The 16,702-nt window shown below is 40.4% G+C and overlaps 1 protein-coding gene across 1 annotated transcript in view; it reads right to left on the bottom strand.

Moving 5' to 3' along the window:
* Positions 1–4,495: 4,495 nt before the first annotated feature.
* The window catches only part of RNF8 (ring finger protein 8), a 90,669-nt gene continuing 78,462 nt past the window's right edge, over positions 4,496–16,702 (bottom strand). Inside the window, exon 8 of the mRNA XM_044674368.1 lies at positions 4,496–5,392. Coding sequence (XP_044530303.1) covers positions 5,376–5,392 — 17 coding nt within the window. The 3' untranslated portion in view covers positions 4,496–5,375. The remainder of the gene's footprint in view (positions 5,393–16,702) is intronic.

Here is a 16,702-nt window from a genome sequence, read left to right as displayed (position 1 = left end):
TTCAGATGAAGAAATTAAAACCACTTATAGTCATATGAAAAAATGCTCTAAATCACTCGATTAGAAAAATGCAAATTAAAACAATGCTGAGATACCACCTCATACCTATCAGATTGGCTAATATGACAGAAAAGAAAAATGATAAATGTTGGAGGGGATGTGGGAAAATTGGGACACAAAACACCTCTGGTAGAGTTGCGATCTGATTCAACCATTCTGGAAAAGTTAAAACTATCCCCCCAAAGGGCTCTAAAACTATGCATACCCTTTGATCCAGCAATACTACTGCTAGGTCTGTATCCCAAAAGAGATCCAAAGAAAAGGGAAGAACTCTCTTTAAAAAAAAAAAAAACTTACTCTGTCTTTGAATCCATACCAAGTATTTACTCTGATGAGGTAGACGATCCTCTAGGAATAGGCAATTGCCCAGGGTCACAAAGCTAGGAAATCTGAGGAGACCTCCTGGTTTCAGGTTGGCTTATTCTATCCACTGGGCTACCTAGCTGCCCCAAAAGGACCTGTTTATACAAAAGCATTTATTGCAGTTCTTTCTGTGGTAGCAGAGAATTGGAAACTGAGGGGTTGTGCAACATTTAGGGAATAGCTGTATGAGTTGTGGCAGGTGATTGTGATGTAATACTAGTGTGCTAAAAGAAATGATAAACAGGATGATTTTGGAAAAATCTGGACTTATATGAACTGATGCAACATGAACTGAGCAGAACCAAGACATTATACATAGTGATAGCAAAAATTTTTGATCGAAAACTGTGAATGACCTAGCTATTCTCAGTAATGCAGTGACCCAAGACAATCCCAGAGACTCAGGATGAAAAATGCCATCTACCTCCAGAGAAAGAATTGGAGCCTGAATGCAGACTGGAACATACCAAATGTCACTTTTTTGGAGGTTTGTTCACAAAATGGCTAATATGGAAAAATGTTTGACATGATTTGCATATGTAAAATCTGTATCAGACTGCTTATTGTCTCAGGAAAGGGAGAGAGATGGGAATGAGGGAAGGATGGTGAGGAGGAAGAGAATCTGACACTCAATCTAAAAAAAAGAAATGTTTAAATTGCTTATGTGTATAATTGAAGAAAAATATTACTTTTTAAAATTTTCATCCTTCAAAATAGGTTGAGGAGCCAAGAATAGGGAATCTTGTTCCCCTAGTATTTAGCACAGCAGTTGGCACATAGTAGGAGCCTCATAAATGCTTGTTAACTGTCAAGTAGCACAATTACTACGACAGAAGCAGAGAACTTTTGGGGGCGAGGAAGTGACCCACTCCATCTTAGAATTTGAGACAATAGCCTGTGTGCACACTATTTCAGAGAAAAGGCCGGTAGGAATCCCATAGACCAAAATTCTACATGGAGTTAGTTCAGGTATGAAGGAAAGACTGCAAGAATGAAACAGTTAAGGCTCAAACAGAAATAAATACAAGAAAAATGGGAAGTAGGTAAGAGAATGCACAGGGAACTCCGAGTCTTAGCCATTTAAAAGGAAACATATAGAGAATGGAAGCAAGGGCAGGTAACGGGATGAATACAAAAGTTTGGCATGGTTCTGTGAGAATGTCAGGAGTTTTAAAACTGACAATGACCTGAAGCTTGGCACCAAATGGAATATTGGGGATGAGAAACAGGTTATGAGCCTGAAGGATAGTATTTTCTCTATAGATACAGGGAAGGGGAGGAAGTAGGGAAGGTTTAGGGAGATTTTAAAATTTGGACATGTTGAGTTTAAGATATCTACAGGGCATCCATTTCAGCATCTGAAAGGCAGCTGGATATGTGAGAATGGAGGTCAATAGAGTGGTTGGGGTAGGACAGGTAGATGTGAGATTAAATTTCAATTGAGGGAGCAGCAAGGTGGCTCAGTGGATTCAGTCAGGTCTTGGGATAGAGACACCTGGGTCCAAATCTGGCATTAGATATTTCTTAGCTGTGTGACTCTGGGCAAGTCACTTCACCACCACTGCTCTAGCCCTTTCTTTGGAAGCTCCCAATGCAGATTACAATCCCTTATACCTTGTTCTTTTGACAGACCCACCTTTTCCAGGCATTTATCTTTGTGATGCCTTTTGATATACTGCTTCTTGAACATAATTCAGAATTGGCAGTGTGCTCTCATCTACTTATGTCTACCACATGCCACCCCCCATTGCCTTTTGGGTGACCCATAATTTTGATTTTCCAGGGATTATGGCATTCTAAAATCTCTTCTGCCTTGGAACCAATACACAGTATTGTCTAAGATGGAAGACAAGGCTTTAAAATTTTTAAATTTTTTATCTGAGGAAGATGATCACTTTCCTTGAAGAAAAAAATCAGAATATCGATAATCCATCTGACTACTTTTTCATCTCTATTTTCATGGGCAATGGAATAGGGAGGTTTTTACAAACAATATTCTGAAAGGTGGAAGAAACAAAATCTCACAGGTTTTTGCTTATTATAAAAATAGCCTTTGATTAGGTAGAACAAAATGCATATCTTAATAAGTTTTCCTACAAGGTGTCTCCCGTAAATATTATGGCTATATAAAATTTCCTGATGGAAACGAACAAGGTAACTTTAGGCTCCTCTAATTAATACCAAGTAGACACCAAGGAGATAGATGATCATTCACCAGATATTGACTGCCACCACAGAAGAGTTCTGGGGGGAGGATCCAATTAGAAGAGGGCTTCCCTATAGAGGTCAAGTTCTGCCTGATGCCCTTATTGATGGACAACATACTGAAATCAGTCAGTCTCATAGTCTTGGAGCATCTCCTAAATGAGGGCTTTCACAACTTCCCAGGTCAACCTAACAATCCAAACGGGAAAAAATGGTTGGAAGAAAAACCAATGTCCAGACTCTGATATATAGTCAGATGAATGAGCAGGTCCTTCAAGACCAGTATTTTAGATATTACTTTGGAAGGATAAGGAGGTAGGTCTTTCCTAATCCCCTTTAATTCTAGTGCCTTTCCTCTGCTGATTACTTTCCATTTCTCCTGATAAACTATAGTTTATTAGTACTTAGTTGTTTGTATGTTGTCTCCTCCATTAGACTGGGAGCTTCTAGAGCAGAGATTATCTTTTGCCATTCTTTGTATCACCAATGTTTAGTACAGTGCTTGGAACAGTTGTTCAATTTCTTGACCCAATGGGAGTTTTCTTGGCAAAAATCCTGGAGTGGTTTGACATTTCCTTCTCCAGTTCATCTTGACAGATGAGGAAACTGAGGCAAAACAAGGTAAAATGACTTGCCCAGGGTCACAAAACCAAAAAGTGTCTGAAGTTTGGATCTGAACCCAAGAAGATGCATCCTCCTGACTCCACCCCAGCACTCTTATCCACTGTGCCACTTAGCTGCCCTTGGAACCCAGAAGACATTTAATAAATGTTTCCTGATGAATAAAAAGAAGAGAGTGGGTATTTGCAAAGTTAGTGCTTTCAATGGTTGCAATCTCTGATTTAAAAAAAACAAAACAAAATGAAACATAACATTTTAATACTAATGTTCTTCCAGCAATATATTATCACTACAAATCATGGAATACCATAATTCCCAGAAAATCAAAATTGTGGGTGACCCAAAAGGCAATGGAAGGGGCATATGGTGACCTAAGTAGATGACAGCACATTGAATGGGTTTAAATCTGGCTTCTGACACTTCCTAGCTGTGTGACCCTGGGTTAAGTCATCCCCTATTGCTAACCCTTACTGTTCTTCTGCCTTAGAGCCAAGATAAGGGTTTAAAAAAAAAGAATAAAGAAAAAGGATTTAAGAAAGGATACAGAGAAGAATCAGGATAAGGCCACAAAAGGAATGTGATTTAGACAATAGAGGAGTAGCCACTGAACACAATATGGGGACTGAATAGGGCAAAAACCCCAGAACATTAACTGCTCTTTTTCTAGGTGATGCTTTTACTAAAGTGGCTTATGGTCACATCAGATCCTTTTGAATTCTCATTTGGTCAACATAATAGGTACCCCTTGCAGATTTGTGTGATTTGTGAATTTGGTCTGGTAGGACATAATTATAATAACCTCCATCTGCAAAGCATTTTGTTTACAAAGCATTTTTTTTTAACAACCGCCCTTTGGGGTAGGTAGGACAAACATCATTATCACCATTTTTGTGGATGCCATCAATGTCTTTATCCAAATCCCTGGTATTGTGCGTGTCATGAGAAATCTCCATTCAGATTCACATCAAACCCTGAATTGATATTCTTTGGAAGTGGCTGCTCAGCCAGTTCCAAATGCATCGAAAAGTATCAAGAGCAGCCCAGGATACAAATCACATGGATGACAACAATCGAACAGAGCCTCATCGGCCTCGTATAGCCCCCAGCTTAAGAATCTTTTCCCTTGATTTTTATACCTTATCTGTCTTTCTTCATTCTTGTCATCGACAGCTAAGGATCTTATTAGTAGTCATAGGCTTTTGCTTCCCACTAGACAGAGAAACTTATTTTAGAGAAAAAGAGGGAGTCACATAAAAAACTAAGTTTTAATTAAATACATATACATACATATACACAGCGTTCTTAAGAAGGCAGATCATATTTCTAGGACATTTGGTAGAATGTGTTGGCAACTCCAGCCATAGGCTGACAGAAGACAACCCCACTTTAGGACTGTGGTGGAACAGAACGGGTCCAGAAATATTGGCGCAGAAAGGAAAATATGATTCTATGAGGCCTTAACAGAGCACATCTGCTCTGAGGCAGCAAGATCTGATTTGGCCTCCCTGACTGAGGTTTATTTGGGGTGTGTATGGTCGGCTCCTGGATACAGCTGCTTTACTGCAGTCAATGAGCTACCAGTGTTGCCTGTGAAGCTCTTGGAGCTAAAAGGGAAGGTAAGGGAAACACGCCAGAGCCCAGCTGAGCAGCTGATACATTTTATTACTAGGAAATGACATCTTGTTTGTGAGGGGACTCTGAAGTCCCCCAAGAGAGGTCTATCTATCTTCGTCCTACACCAAGATACCTTAGCTGTCCCAGAGCAGTTGGGATAATTCACAGCTTCCTCAAAAAGTCCAATGTGGATGCTTTAAAGATAAAATGGGGGAAAAAAACCCCGCCCTGAAAACCCCATTTGATGTGTAATGAAGTACTTGTGATAAAGCATCTTTGACAAAGCGACAAGTGGAAACAATATCCCAAACTGGGGGATCAGCTCTGGTAGTAAACAAAATGATGCTGCAGACAGTAATGGAGGCAGGAGTGGACCAAATCGGGAGCTCAGTGCACCATGCTCAGGTCTCTGTTCCAAAGGCAGGAATGAGTTACTTCTGAACAATGTCCCTCTGCATCCACGTGGAATTCTCCTTGTAGCCCAGTCACAAATACTGCAGGGAGCTTGGTCTTCAGGGTTGGCTCTTTGCTTTGGAGAAACAAGAGACAACAATCAGACATGAATTTAACATTACATTTTTCTTTTTTAAACCACTATCTTCTGCCTTAGAATCTATACTAAGCATTGGTTTCAAGGCAGAAGAACAACAAGAGCTAGGCAATTGGGGACTTGCCCAAGGTCACATAGCTAGGAAGTGTCTGAGGATAGATTTGAATTTAGATCTTTCTGATTCCAGGCTTAGCTCCACTGAGCCACCTTACTTCCCCTACATTGCCCTTTGATTGTGTAAATTGAGAAAGATTTTGAAAAGAGGGGGGAAGAGGAAAAGGGTAAGGGAAATTAGGAGAGAGAGAGAGAGAGAGAGAGATTTTAAATTCTGATAATTTTTTTAGTATATTCCACCTACAGGTAGAGTTTGATTGTGAGAGTGTGTATGTGCTGGAGGAGTTGACAGTTTCCTCCTCACCCTGAAGGCAATGGAGGATGTGTTCAAGAGTCTAAAGGGATGACTAAAATCAAGAGGGAGGCCATATTGTGAATTTTAAAACTCCTTTAGTTTATTCCAAAATTCCCCATTTCTGTCAAAGATGACACCATCATACAAGCCTCTCAGGTTTATAACCTTGGAGTTATCCTTGTTTTTTCACTTGTCCTCAATTCCATATGTCCAATCAGTTTCCAAATCTTGGGGTTTCTTTCTCTATAACATGTTTTGAATTTGACTTCTCTCTACTAAAACACTCTAGTTCAGGCCTTTGTGTCTAGATTACTAAAGCAGTATTCCTGAGACAGCCTCCAAAGCCCCTCTTCTACTCAATAAACTCAAGTGGCTCCCTATTTTTCTCTCATTATTAATTTTTTTAATTATAAAGATATTTTCTTTCACCAATTACAAATAATAAATTTCCACATAAGTTTAACAAAGTTATATGATCCAAACTGTCTCTTTCCCTTCCCACTCCCAGAGCTGGCAAGCAATTTGATTTGGGTTATACATGTATTATCATGCACAACATATTTCTATATTGGTCATTTTTGTAAGAGAATAATCATATGAAACTGAAACCCCAAATAAACTAAAGTGAAAAATCTCATTCTTTGATCTGCATTCCAGCCCCAACAATTCTTTCTCTGGAGGTGGATAGCATTCTGTGTCATAAGTCCTTCAGAGCTGCCCTGGATCTATTACAGTTGATCATTTCATAATATTCTGTTACTGTTGTCTTGGTTCTGTTTATTTCACTCTGCATCAGCTCACATAGGTCTTTCTGAAATCATCCTGTTCATCATTTCTTACATCAAAATAGCATTCCATCACCATTATATACCATAATTTGTTCAGCTAGTCTCCAATAGATGGGCATCCCCTCAATTTCCTATTCTTTGCTACCACAAAAAGAGCAGTTATAAATATTTTTGAACAAGTAGGTCCTTTCCCCATTTTAAAAATCTCTTTGGGATACAGACGTAGGAGTGGTATTACTGGATCGAAGGGCATGCATTGTTTTGTAGCCCTTTGGGCTTAGTACCAAAATGCCTTCCAGAATGGTTGGATCAGTTCATAACTCCACTAGCGTCCAGATTTTGGAGTGGCTCCCAATTGTTCCAAGGCTCAAATACAAACTTCCAAGCTTTTAAAGTCCTTTACAAACTGGCCTCAACCTATTTTCATTAGATAGGACTTCCCCCTACTCTTTTGATCCAAATAAACTGGCTTCCTCTCTAGTCCTCACAGAAAGCACTCAAACAGCCGAAAATCCTCCCTATTGTCCCTCTGACCTTTCCAAGTGTCTCCCACACTGTCAAATATCCATATGGAAGAGAAGAGCAAAACTGGCTCTTCCTAGAGACTCTTTTTAAGACACAGCTCAAAGACAACCTTCTGAATGAAGCCTTTCCTGAATGCTAATATCCTCCTTTCTCAAACTACTCTGCATTTAACTGCCCTGTATTTATTTGAATTATCTCCTTTATGCTTATTCTATATATGCTTAAATATGCACTCTATTAGAAAGTAAGCCCACTAGTAGCAATTCGACAAGGCAGAACACTCCTGAAGGACTTATGTAAAAGAATGCTATCCACAGTGAGAGAAAGAACTATGGGAGTAGAAACGTAAAAGCAGAACATATGACATCATTTTATCACATGTATACATAGGTTTGTAATTTGGGGTTTAGGCTTTTAAAAAAATCATTCTATAGAAAAAATGAATAATATGGAAATAGTGACAACATTTGTACAAACCAGTGGAATTGCTTGTCGGCTGGGGGAGGGAAGAGAGGAGAGCAAGAAAATGAGTCATGTAAACATGGAAAAATATTCTAGAAATAAATTAAAAAATAAAGTAAAAAAATAAAGTAAACCCCTTATGAGTAGAGATTGTTTAATTCTTTTAACACAACCTGTCCCCTCTGTCTATTCACCTTCCCTCCTGGTCTCAGAGGAAGACAGGGTCATCCTTCTCCTCACTAAATAAGGTTAACTTCTACATCTGTATTCTCCCTCTTGCCACACCCTAGCTCCTGAATGACCCTGTTTTTCTTCTCTCTCATTTATAATTTTATGCATAGAAGTTGAAGAGAAATAGAAAGTGGATTTCCCAGAGCACACTGGAAAGAATACTGGCTTTGGAGTCAGAAGATCTGGGTTCAAATCCTGCCTCTGTCACCTATTACCTGTGTCACTTTGGGCAGGTTCCCTTGCCTTTAGCTTTGTTATTTACAAAATGAAGGAGGGGTAGCTAGGCGACTCAGTGGTTAAAGAGCCAGGCTGGAGTCAGGAGGACCAGGTTTCAAATCTGGTTCCAGATACTTCCTGGGCAAGTCACTTAATCCCCAACTGCTTAGCCCTTACTGTTCTTCTGACTGGGAACCAAGGTAAGGGTTTAAAAAAAATTAAATTGGCCTAGCTAACTTCTAGAAGGCCCCTGCCCCTCCACTCTAAGAAATAAGCCCTTCCCCTCTCTCTCCTTCACTGACCAACACACACATTAGTAGTTGGTACTTTAGTGCCTTTGCTCCCTCACTCCCCATTCGCCATTCCTCACCCTTTGGCAATAAGTTTTCCAGATCAACCACTTCACTGAAACAGCCTGCCTCAAGGCCACTAATGCTCTCCTTATCATGAAACCAATGTTCCTTTTTAGGTCCTTTTCTCTTTCCTATTTTTTTTTAAACCCTTACCTTCCATCTTAGAATCGATACTGTGTATTGGTTCTAAGGCAGAAGAGCAACAGGGGCTAGGCAATGGGGGTTAAGTGACTTGCCCAGGGTCACACAGCTGGGAAGTGTCTGAGGACAGATTTGAACCCAGGACCTCCCATCTCTAGGTCTGGCTCTTAATCCTCTGAGCCATTCAGCTGCCCCCACTACCTTAGAAATAGTATTCATGATTTTTTGTCTTTTTGCCTGGTTCCTTCTTCATCCTCCTCCCACTCCTACAACATAGTTGTTCCTCCAGGACCTTTTCTCTCTATCCAAAGACCTCTTAACTTCACTTTTAACTTCCCCATAGAACTTTGAGAACCTCTTCTCAGTATTGTATTTCCAATACAAGACTGTACTTCCTTCTAGCTATCTCTACCTGGAATTCTACTTCCATCTCAAACTGAACACATCTAAAACTCAAATTACTACTTATTCATCTCTAAAAATTCCTTTTTTTAAAAAACTTTGTTGATGACACCACCAGCCCCACAGATATATGAGCTCAAATTCATTTTTGCCTCTTCTCTCTTTCTCCCTCCACATAGCCAACCAGTTGTCATGTGTGGTCACTTTGACCTTTACAATCTTCCAGTTACTCCTGTTCACTCTCCTTGTGGCCTTCCAGGTTCAAGTTCTTCTCTTTTCTCACCCTAGACCATTTTAACCCCCTAATCAGTTATCCACAACTGGCTAGACCAGCGATGGGCAAACTGCAGCCCCCTGAAATGTTCTATCCTGCCTCACAACATTATTCCTAATTTGATGAATAGAATACAATGAGTAGGATACAATACAATGAAACTTCAAAAGAGTTGCCTTAGAAACAGACTGACAGATGAGCATTTCCTCTCCTTTGGCCCCCTCTTTAAAAAGTTTGCCCATCACTGGACTAGACTATTCCTCATCCAAGTCAATGGCACACATCTGCCTGGGCAATGTTCCTCATACACTGACTGCTCTGATTGTGTCCCTTCTCTCCTCATCCCTAAGGGGCTTTCTGTTGTCCAAACAAAGAAAGAATCAATTTCTGTATATGGCATTTAAAGTCTTTCCACAATGTGGCTCCAATGTACTTATCAAACTAGTAGTCCTTCACATGTACTGCCCATTTTAGTCAAACTGAACTATTTCCTAACGCCATCCTTCTTGTACTGTCCCTAAAAGCTTAAAATAGGCTCCACATCAACATATGGCCACATTTCTCTTCATTCAAGGCTCCCAAAAGATACCAGTTCTTTCATGAAGGAGCCTTCTCTGATTCTCTATCCTGCTCCAGCTCAAAGTGATCTTTCCTACCTCAAATTTCTCCTCACACTTTACCAAGTCCTCTATCTTTACCTCACTCAATCTTATTTCATAGCTATTTGAATACTTAATATTCAGCTGATCAGATTGTTAAAACTTCTTAAGAGATAGGCTTATTATTTATTTCTTTTTAAAAAACTCTTACTTTCTGTCTTACAATTGATACTAAGTATTAGTTCCAAGGCAGAAGAGTGGCAAGGGTGAGGCACACAGCTAATAAGTATCTAAGGTCAAATTTGAACCGAGGACCTCCTATCTCTAGGCCTGGCTCTCTATCTCGCTGAACCACCTAACTGCCCTATATAATTTATCTTTATCTTCAGTGCCTACTATGATATACCCTGCAAAAAATAAGCAATTAATATTTAAACAGTTGAGTTTACTCTACTAGTCTTAGAGGTGTATAATTGGAATCTGAACCCAAGAATTACAATTCCCAGTACCCCACTCTACTTCTCACTTTATGTGCTGATGTAGGCAGGATGTAAATTTTGTATAGCCCCGCCTCTCGCTCTTTCTTCTTGTGATCGCAAGCAGCTATGGAGGCAGGGGAACTTACGTGGATTTACTTATGTTAGATAATTAGGTTTTCATTCTTTTTCCTTTTTTATTCCTTCTACTTCAAGTAATTATTAATAAACTTTATAAAATTAATACTTGGCATGTTGGACATTAATTTAAATCAATGATTCCCAAAGTGGGCATCACCGCCCCCTGGTGGGTGCTGCAGCGATCCAGGGAAGCGGTGATGGCCACAGGTGCATTTATCTTTCCTATTAATTGCTATTAAAATTTAAAAAAAATTAATTTCCAGGGGGCTAAGTAATATTTTTTCTGGAAAGGGGGCAGTAGGCCAAAAAAAGTTTGGGAACCACTGATTTAAATCCTATATTTATGGCAACCAGAAGTCTGGAATTTAGGATCCTTACTAAGTGAGTAGATTAGTTTGAAAAAACCATGTTGTCCTCCTGCCATAGCCTTCCCCTTCCCCCCAATCTGAGGAACTCTAGTCGCTCCTACTACTGCTGCTGCTGCCACCTGCTATATCTGTTTTCCCTCGATAACTGCCTGGGGATTCTTGCAGAGCCTGTAGCCGCCTCCAGCTGCTGATTGCCCACCTGAGAGTCATTTGGAAGAGAGTGGATTCTGGCTGAGGGGGTGGAAACTGAGGGCTTAGCCCACATGGAGGTCTCCAGTGCTACCCTCTAGACCAGGGGTCAGCAATGTATACCTCTTTCTGCAGGAGCCATAAAGTCAATTTTTTTTTCAGGCGCTATTACAGGAACGCACACTGTGAGCACTGTACGGCTCTCATGAAATTACATTTTTAAAAATGTGGCGTTTATGGCTCTCACGGCCAAAAAGGTTGCCAACCCCTGCTCTAGACTCTAAAACCCAGCACAGCAGGGCAGGCAGGCGGGAGTGGGGGGGGGGGGGGGGGAAGGGGAGGGCGCGCGCACAGCTAGGAGCTCAGTGGATTTAAAGTCAGATTTTTGGAAATTAGGCTCTGGTTTCCTGACCCAAACACCAGGTACAGCCTGTATTCTATACTCAAACACCATTTTGTTCTCCCAGACCAGCTCAGCTAAGCAGTTCTAAGGAGGGAGTTTTTACCTTCATTGCACCTAAAATAGAAAGCTTTTGTTTTCCCTCACTAACTTAGCCTCTGGTTAAAGCCTTCTAGCTGCCCTCCATTTTTTAAAACTAGCTAAGAAGGGCATGTCTAAGGATGATATTTAAAATAATGCTGGCCAAAAGGGAAAAGCTTTCCCTAAATTGGAAAAAGCCTATGCTCCCAGAGAATTTTACTGAGTTCAAACTATTTAACACTTCAAAATGGTTTAATTTAGCACTGTTCTTGGGAGGGCTCTTATTCATAGCATATTTTCTCCTCAAGAAAAATCAACACAAGGTTACTTTGATTAAACTACAGACTCAAATTGACAGCAGTGAGAAACACTTAAGTAGTTTTAAAATTCAGAAGGAAGATTCCCCTCCATTCAAACCTGCCCAGCCCATGCCTGAAGCTGATTTCCTCCTATCTCATTTTGTTCAGCTTTTGGAAGCCCATAGCCTAACCTCCTCCCTCCCTTGCTCAACTTCTCCATCCCACTCAGCCCCCACCTTTTCTTCTCACCACTTTTGCAGCTGCCAGACCTTCCTTTGCCCTGCCTCTTCCTCTTTTCCCCCTGTCTCAGCACCCCCTTCTCTACCCACTCCACACCCTTACATCCCCCTCCCCTAAAGCCACACACCCCCATTCCTTCCGCCCTACCTCCCCATCCCCAGATCAATCCCTCCCTCTTAGCTCATCTACTCCTCCCCCTTCCCTCACTTGCTCCATAGTAACCCAAACATCCAGCCAGCGGCAAAAATTGCAAATAATTCAGTTAAAGGCCTATTCCCCTTAAAAGAGGTACCCACCTTCAATAAAACTGGACATGTGGTGCCCTTAAGACTCTATACACCCTTCACCCTCCTAGATATCAAGAGATTCAAGCAAAATATTCCTTCCTTTGAAGATGATCCTATTGTAGTTATTAAAAAAAAAAGAGAAAATAAAATGTATGATCCTGTATGGCAAGACTTGGAGAATTTACTCCAAGCTTTCTTGACAGAAAGAGAGAAAAATAAAATCATCTCTCTTACTAATGAGATCCAAGGACAGAAAGCAGTTCATTGTCCCTGGGGAGGATCCTAAGTGGAATGTGAATATAGAGGAAGGTTACTTAAAACTATGCCAGGCCAGAGATGCATTATTTACAGCAATGAGAGCTTGCGTTGATAAACCTGGTACATGAGTAAAATTAGAAAATATTAGGCAAAAACAAGAGGAAAATCCCTCCCAGTTTATGGATAGACTTATTGAGTTGGGAGGTAGATACATAGATTTGGATCTGTCGAGAGAAAGGGATGTTAGACAAATACATTGGTAATTCACTAAAAATTGCTGTAAAGTGGTTCGAGGCTACTTTAAGACTAGCTGCCCAAATTGGGACTCTATGGATCTTGAGAAATTGAGAAGAGTAGCAGTCTATATTTTTAAGGGCCATGAATAGAAAGATGAGGAGAACAATGATTTAGTGAAAGACTTAAGAAAAAAAATAAAACTTTTAAAGGAGGAAATTAAAAAAGAAAAAGAAAATCATGGAGTGGCCATAGCCCCTTTACAGGAATCCACAAATCAATCATTAACATGTTACTTCTGTGGGAAAAGGGGTCATGTAATGATGGAATCAGGCAAATAGAAATAACAACTTTAGAAATAATAATTATTACAGAAATAATACTCCAAATGAGGCACATGATGATGCACAACAAAATACCCAACAATAATATACTCAAAGTGGAGCTCTTCCATGCTATACTGATAATGAGATTAGTGTAAAGACTAAATCTTCCTGGACTTCTCTAAAGGAACTGCTCTTTCAAAAGAGACTCTGTGACTGAAGGTTTTGCTTCATTCATCCCCAGCCCTCAGGGACTCTCGGCTCAGCCTTCTCCGATTAAGGACTGGTTAAAATCTGCTTGGGTTGAGCTAGGGGCCAGAGCAAATTACTCAGTGTGTTAGATACTTATTCTACCTTATCCTCTCTCTAATTTTCTTACTTTCTTTCCCTCCTCTCATTTGTAAATAAACTACCATAAAATTCGTTTGACTTGAGGTTTTCTTATTGGGGATTGATATTTATTCAATTCCCTGGCGACCATCCCCTTTTAATATTCACCCAACCAAAACCCCTTTTTACCCCTTACAATACTCGGGGTGAAAATGTCCCCGCGCGTGGGGGATCCCAGAGGAATAAACAAGGATCTTTATGAAGGTGTGCCGGGGTGGGGTTGGTGTGTGTGTGTGTGTGTGTGTGTGTGTGTATGAGGGCCCTGGAATCAAAAAGTGAAACCTTTGATTTCTCAGACTCTGATGTTTTAATGCAAATTATCCCTATCCATCCCTGCCCCCGCCACCCATAGTGATGAACCTCATGTAACCCTAGAAGTTGGAAACATGTATAATCATTGCCTCTTAGACATTGGAGCATCCAGATCAGTATTAATGAGTAAACCTGATTCTGAATGCAATTCTATTGTCTCGCTAAATGTAGTGGGTATATCAGAGACACCCCTAAAGGTACCAAAACTTTCCCCTCGAATGGTGTCTGTGGGACCCCTATCAGTAGAACATTCTTTTCTTCTAATGCCTAACTCTCCAGTAAATTTGTTGGAAGAGATCTTTTATGTAAGCTTAGAGCCACAATAACTTGCTCTCCAGACGACTCTATGTTACTAGAATTGCCTGAGGAATCCTTAACTTTACTCCCTGTACTTTTTTCTGACAGTCAGGAGATGAAGGTGCCTCCCATCTTTGAAATCCCAGCTGATATACCTGAGTCTCTGGGCCACGTCATCTTCTGATGTAGGCCTACTTAAATCAGCTATTCCTGTTCAAATTAGGACAAAAGGTGGTCCACCTCCTTCAATTCCTCATTATCCTCTATCAAAAGAGGGAATTAGGGGAAACCATAGTGATAGATTCATTAATTGAGCAAGGAAAAATAAATCTATGCAAATCTGAATATGACACACCCATCCTACACCTGTAAAAAAGTCAAAATTAGGCCCAGATTTTGTCTGGAAAATTGCCTATCCATTTGTCCAAGACTTAAGGGCCTGTAAATAATGATGTCATTAAGAGACATCCTGTGGTTCCCAGCCACAATTATCTCCTCTATTCCAAGCATGGCAAAATATTTTACTGTGGTAGGCCTTTTTTCAGCATTCTTCTCAATCTCCGTTCATGAGAATTCAAGGCATATATTTGCCTTCACCTAGAAAGATTCCCATTGGACATGGTCTCGATTACCATAGGGGTTCATGGAAAATGCCACCTTGTTTTCACAGATTTTTAAGCCAAGATTTGAAAAGTATTAAGTTTAAGGAGGGCTGTTTGATACAGTTTATGGATGATTTTCTCTTGACCTCACCAAATGCCACAGCATGCCAAGAAGAGGCCAAAAGATTTCTAGGGCAAAGGTTCAGTGGTATCTCCCCAAAGTGGAATATTTAAGGTTCATTTTAACTGCTGGTGCTCACTCCATTTCCCCTAAGAGCATTGAAGATATTCAAAAATTGAGCACACCCTCCACTAAGAAATAGTTGAGGGCAATTCTTAGAGCAACAGGGTTTTGTAGGCAGTGAATCCCTTGCTATGGGGAAATCACCAAGCCCTTTACTGCTCTGACAAAAAATTCAGTCCCTAAACAGCTTAGAGCCAGAATATCTGTCAGCTCTTTCAAAATTAAAACAGGCTATTCTGTCTTACTCCTGTTCTAGGCACCCCAGATTACAATAAGCCATTTACTTTGTATGTACACAAACAGAGACCGGTAGCTTCAGGTGTTTTAACTCAATCTTTAGGACCTGTTCAGCATCCAGTTGCTTATTATTCGACCCACCTGGACCCAGTGGCTTTTGGAGCACCACCATGTCTTAGAGACATAGCTGCCACAGCTTTATTGGTAACTAAATCTGCTGATTTAGTCTTGGGATGCCCATTAACCATAATGTGCCCGCATGAAGTCGAAGCATTGTTGCTAAGACATAGAACGCAGGCATTTTCTGATCAGAGACTTGCTAAGTCCGAGGTAACTTTGTTAGGTTAGGCGAATATTACAATAAAATGCTGCACAGTTTTAAATCCTGTAACCTTGCTTCCTGATTTACCAGTTGAAGGAGAACCATTGCACAGTTGTGAATCTCTAGGGTCCATGGCTGAAAAACCTCAAGACAATCTCCTGGATACTCCTTTAAATGATCCAGACTTAATCTTAATCACAGATGGTTCTTCTTCCATGAGGGACAGTATACGTTACACTGGAGCTGCTGAAGTCACAGAATTTGCCACTCTGTGGTCAGCTTCACTGCCCTCAAATATAAGTGCTCAAAGTGGAGAACTAATAGCTATTAAGTATGCCTGTATAACTGCCAAAGATAAGAAGGCAACGATTTATACAGACTCAAGATATGCCTTTGGAATATGTCATGCAATGGGTATGCTATGACTTCGAAGGGGATTTTTGACATCAGCTGGAAAATGGATAGCAAATGCAGAAATTATTAATGAAGTTCTTCCTGCTCTTCAGCTCCCTGAAGTTCATTGCCCTGCCCATACATGTGGTACTGACCCTGTCTCTAGGGGGAATGACCGGGTAGATACCACTGCAAAGCTAGCAGCCTTAGAAGGGCCTGAGTTAATTTTAACATTACCAACTGTTGATGACTTAAATTTATCCCTTTCTTATAATGAAAAGGAAAAGCAAAAATTTAAGGCTAAACAGATAAATGGAGTATGGGTGTCATCTGAAGGAAGGCCCTTGCTCCCTAGAAGTTTTTTATCACCAAATTTGCCAATCCATGCATAAAAATGGTCACTTTGGTACCCAGGGCATTGTGGACTCTGTTAAGAGAGTATGGATATGGAATACTATTGTGCTCAAAGGAATAATAAACTGGAGGAATTCCATGTGAACTGGAAAGACCTCCAGGAATTGATGCAGAGTGAAAGGAGCAGAGCCAGAAGAACATTGTACACAGAGACTAATATATTATGGTAAAATCACCCAAGACAATTCGGAGGGATTTATGGAAAGGAACACTATCCACATTCAGAGGAAGAACTGCAGGAGTAGAAACACAGAAGAAAAACAACTGCGTGGACACTTGGGTTGATGAGAACATGATTGGGGATGTAGACCTGAAAAGCCACACCCATGTAACTATCAATAATGTGTAAATAAGTTTTGACTGACCACACCAGTGGAAATGC

Source organism: Gracilinanus agilis, chromosome 4, assembly GCF_016433145.1.
Source record: "Gracilinanus agilis isolate LMUSP501 chromosome 4, AgileGrace, whole genome shotgun sequence".
Lineage (NCBI taxonomy): Eukaryota > Metazoa > Chordata > Mammalia > Didelphimorphia > Didelphidae > Gracilinanus > Gracilinanus agilis.
This window is presented reverse-complemented; position numbering and strand designations above follow the sequence as displayed.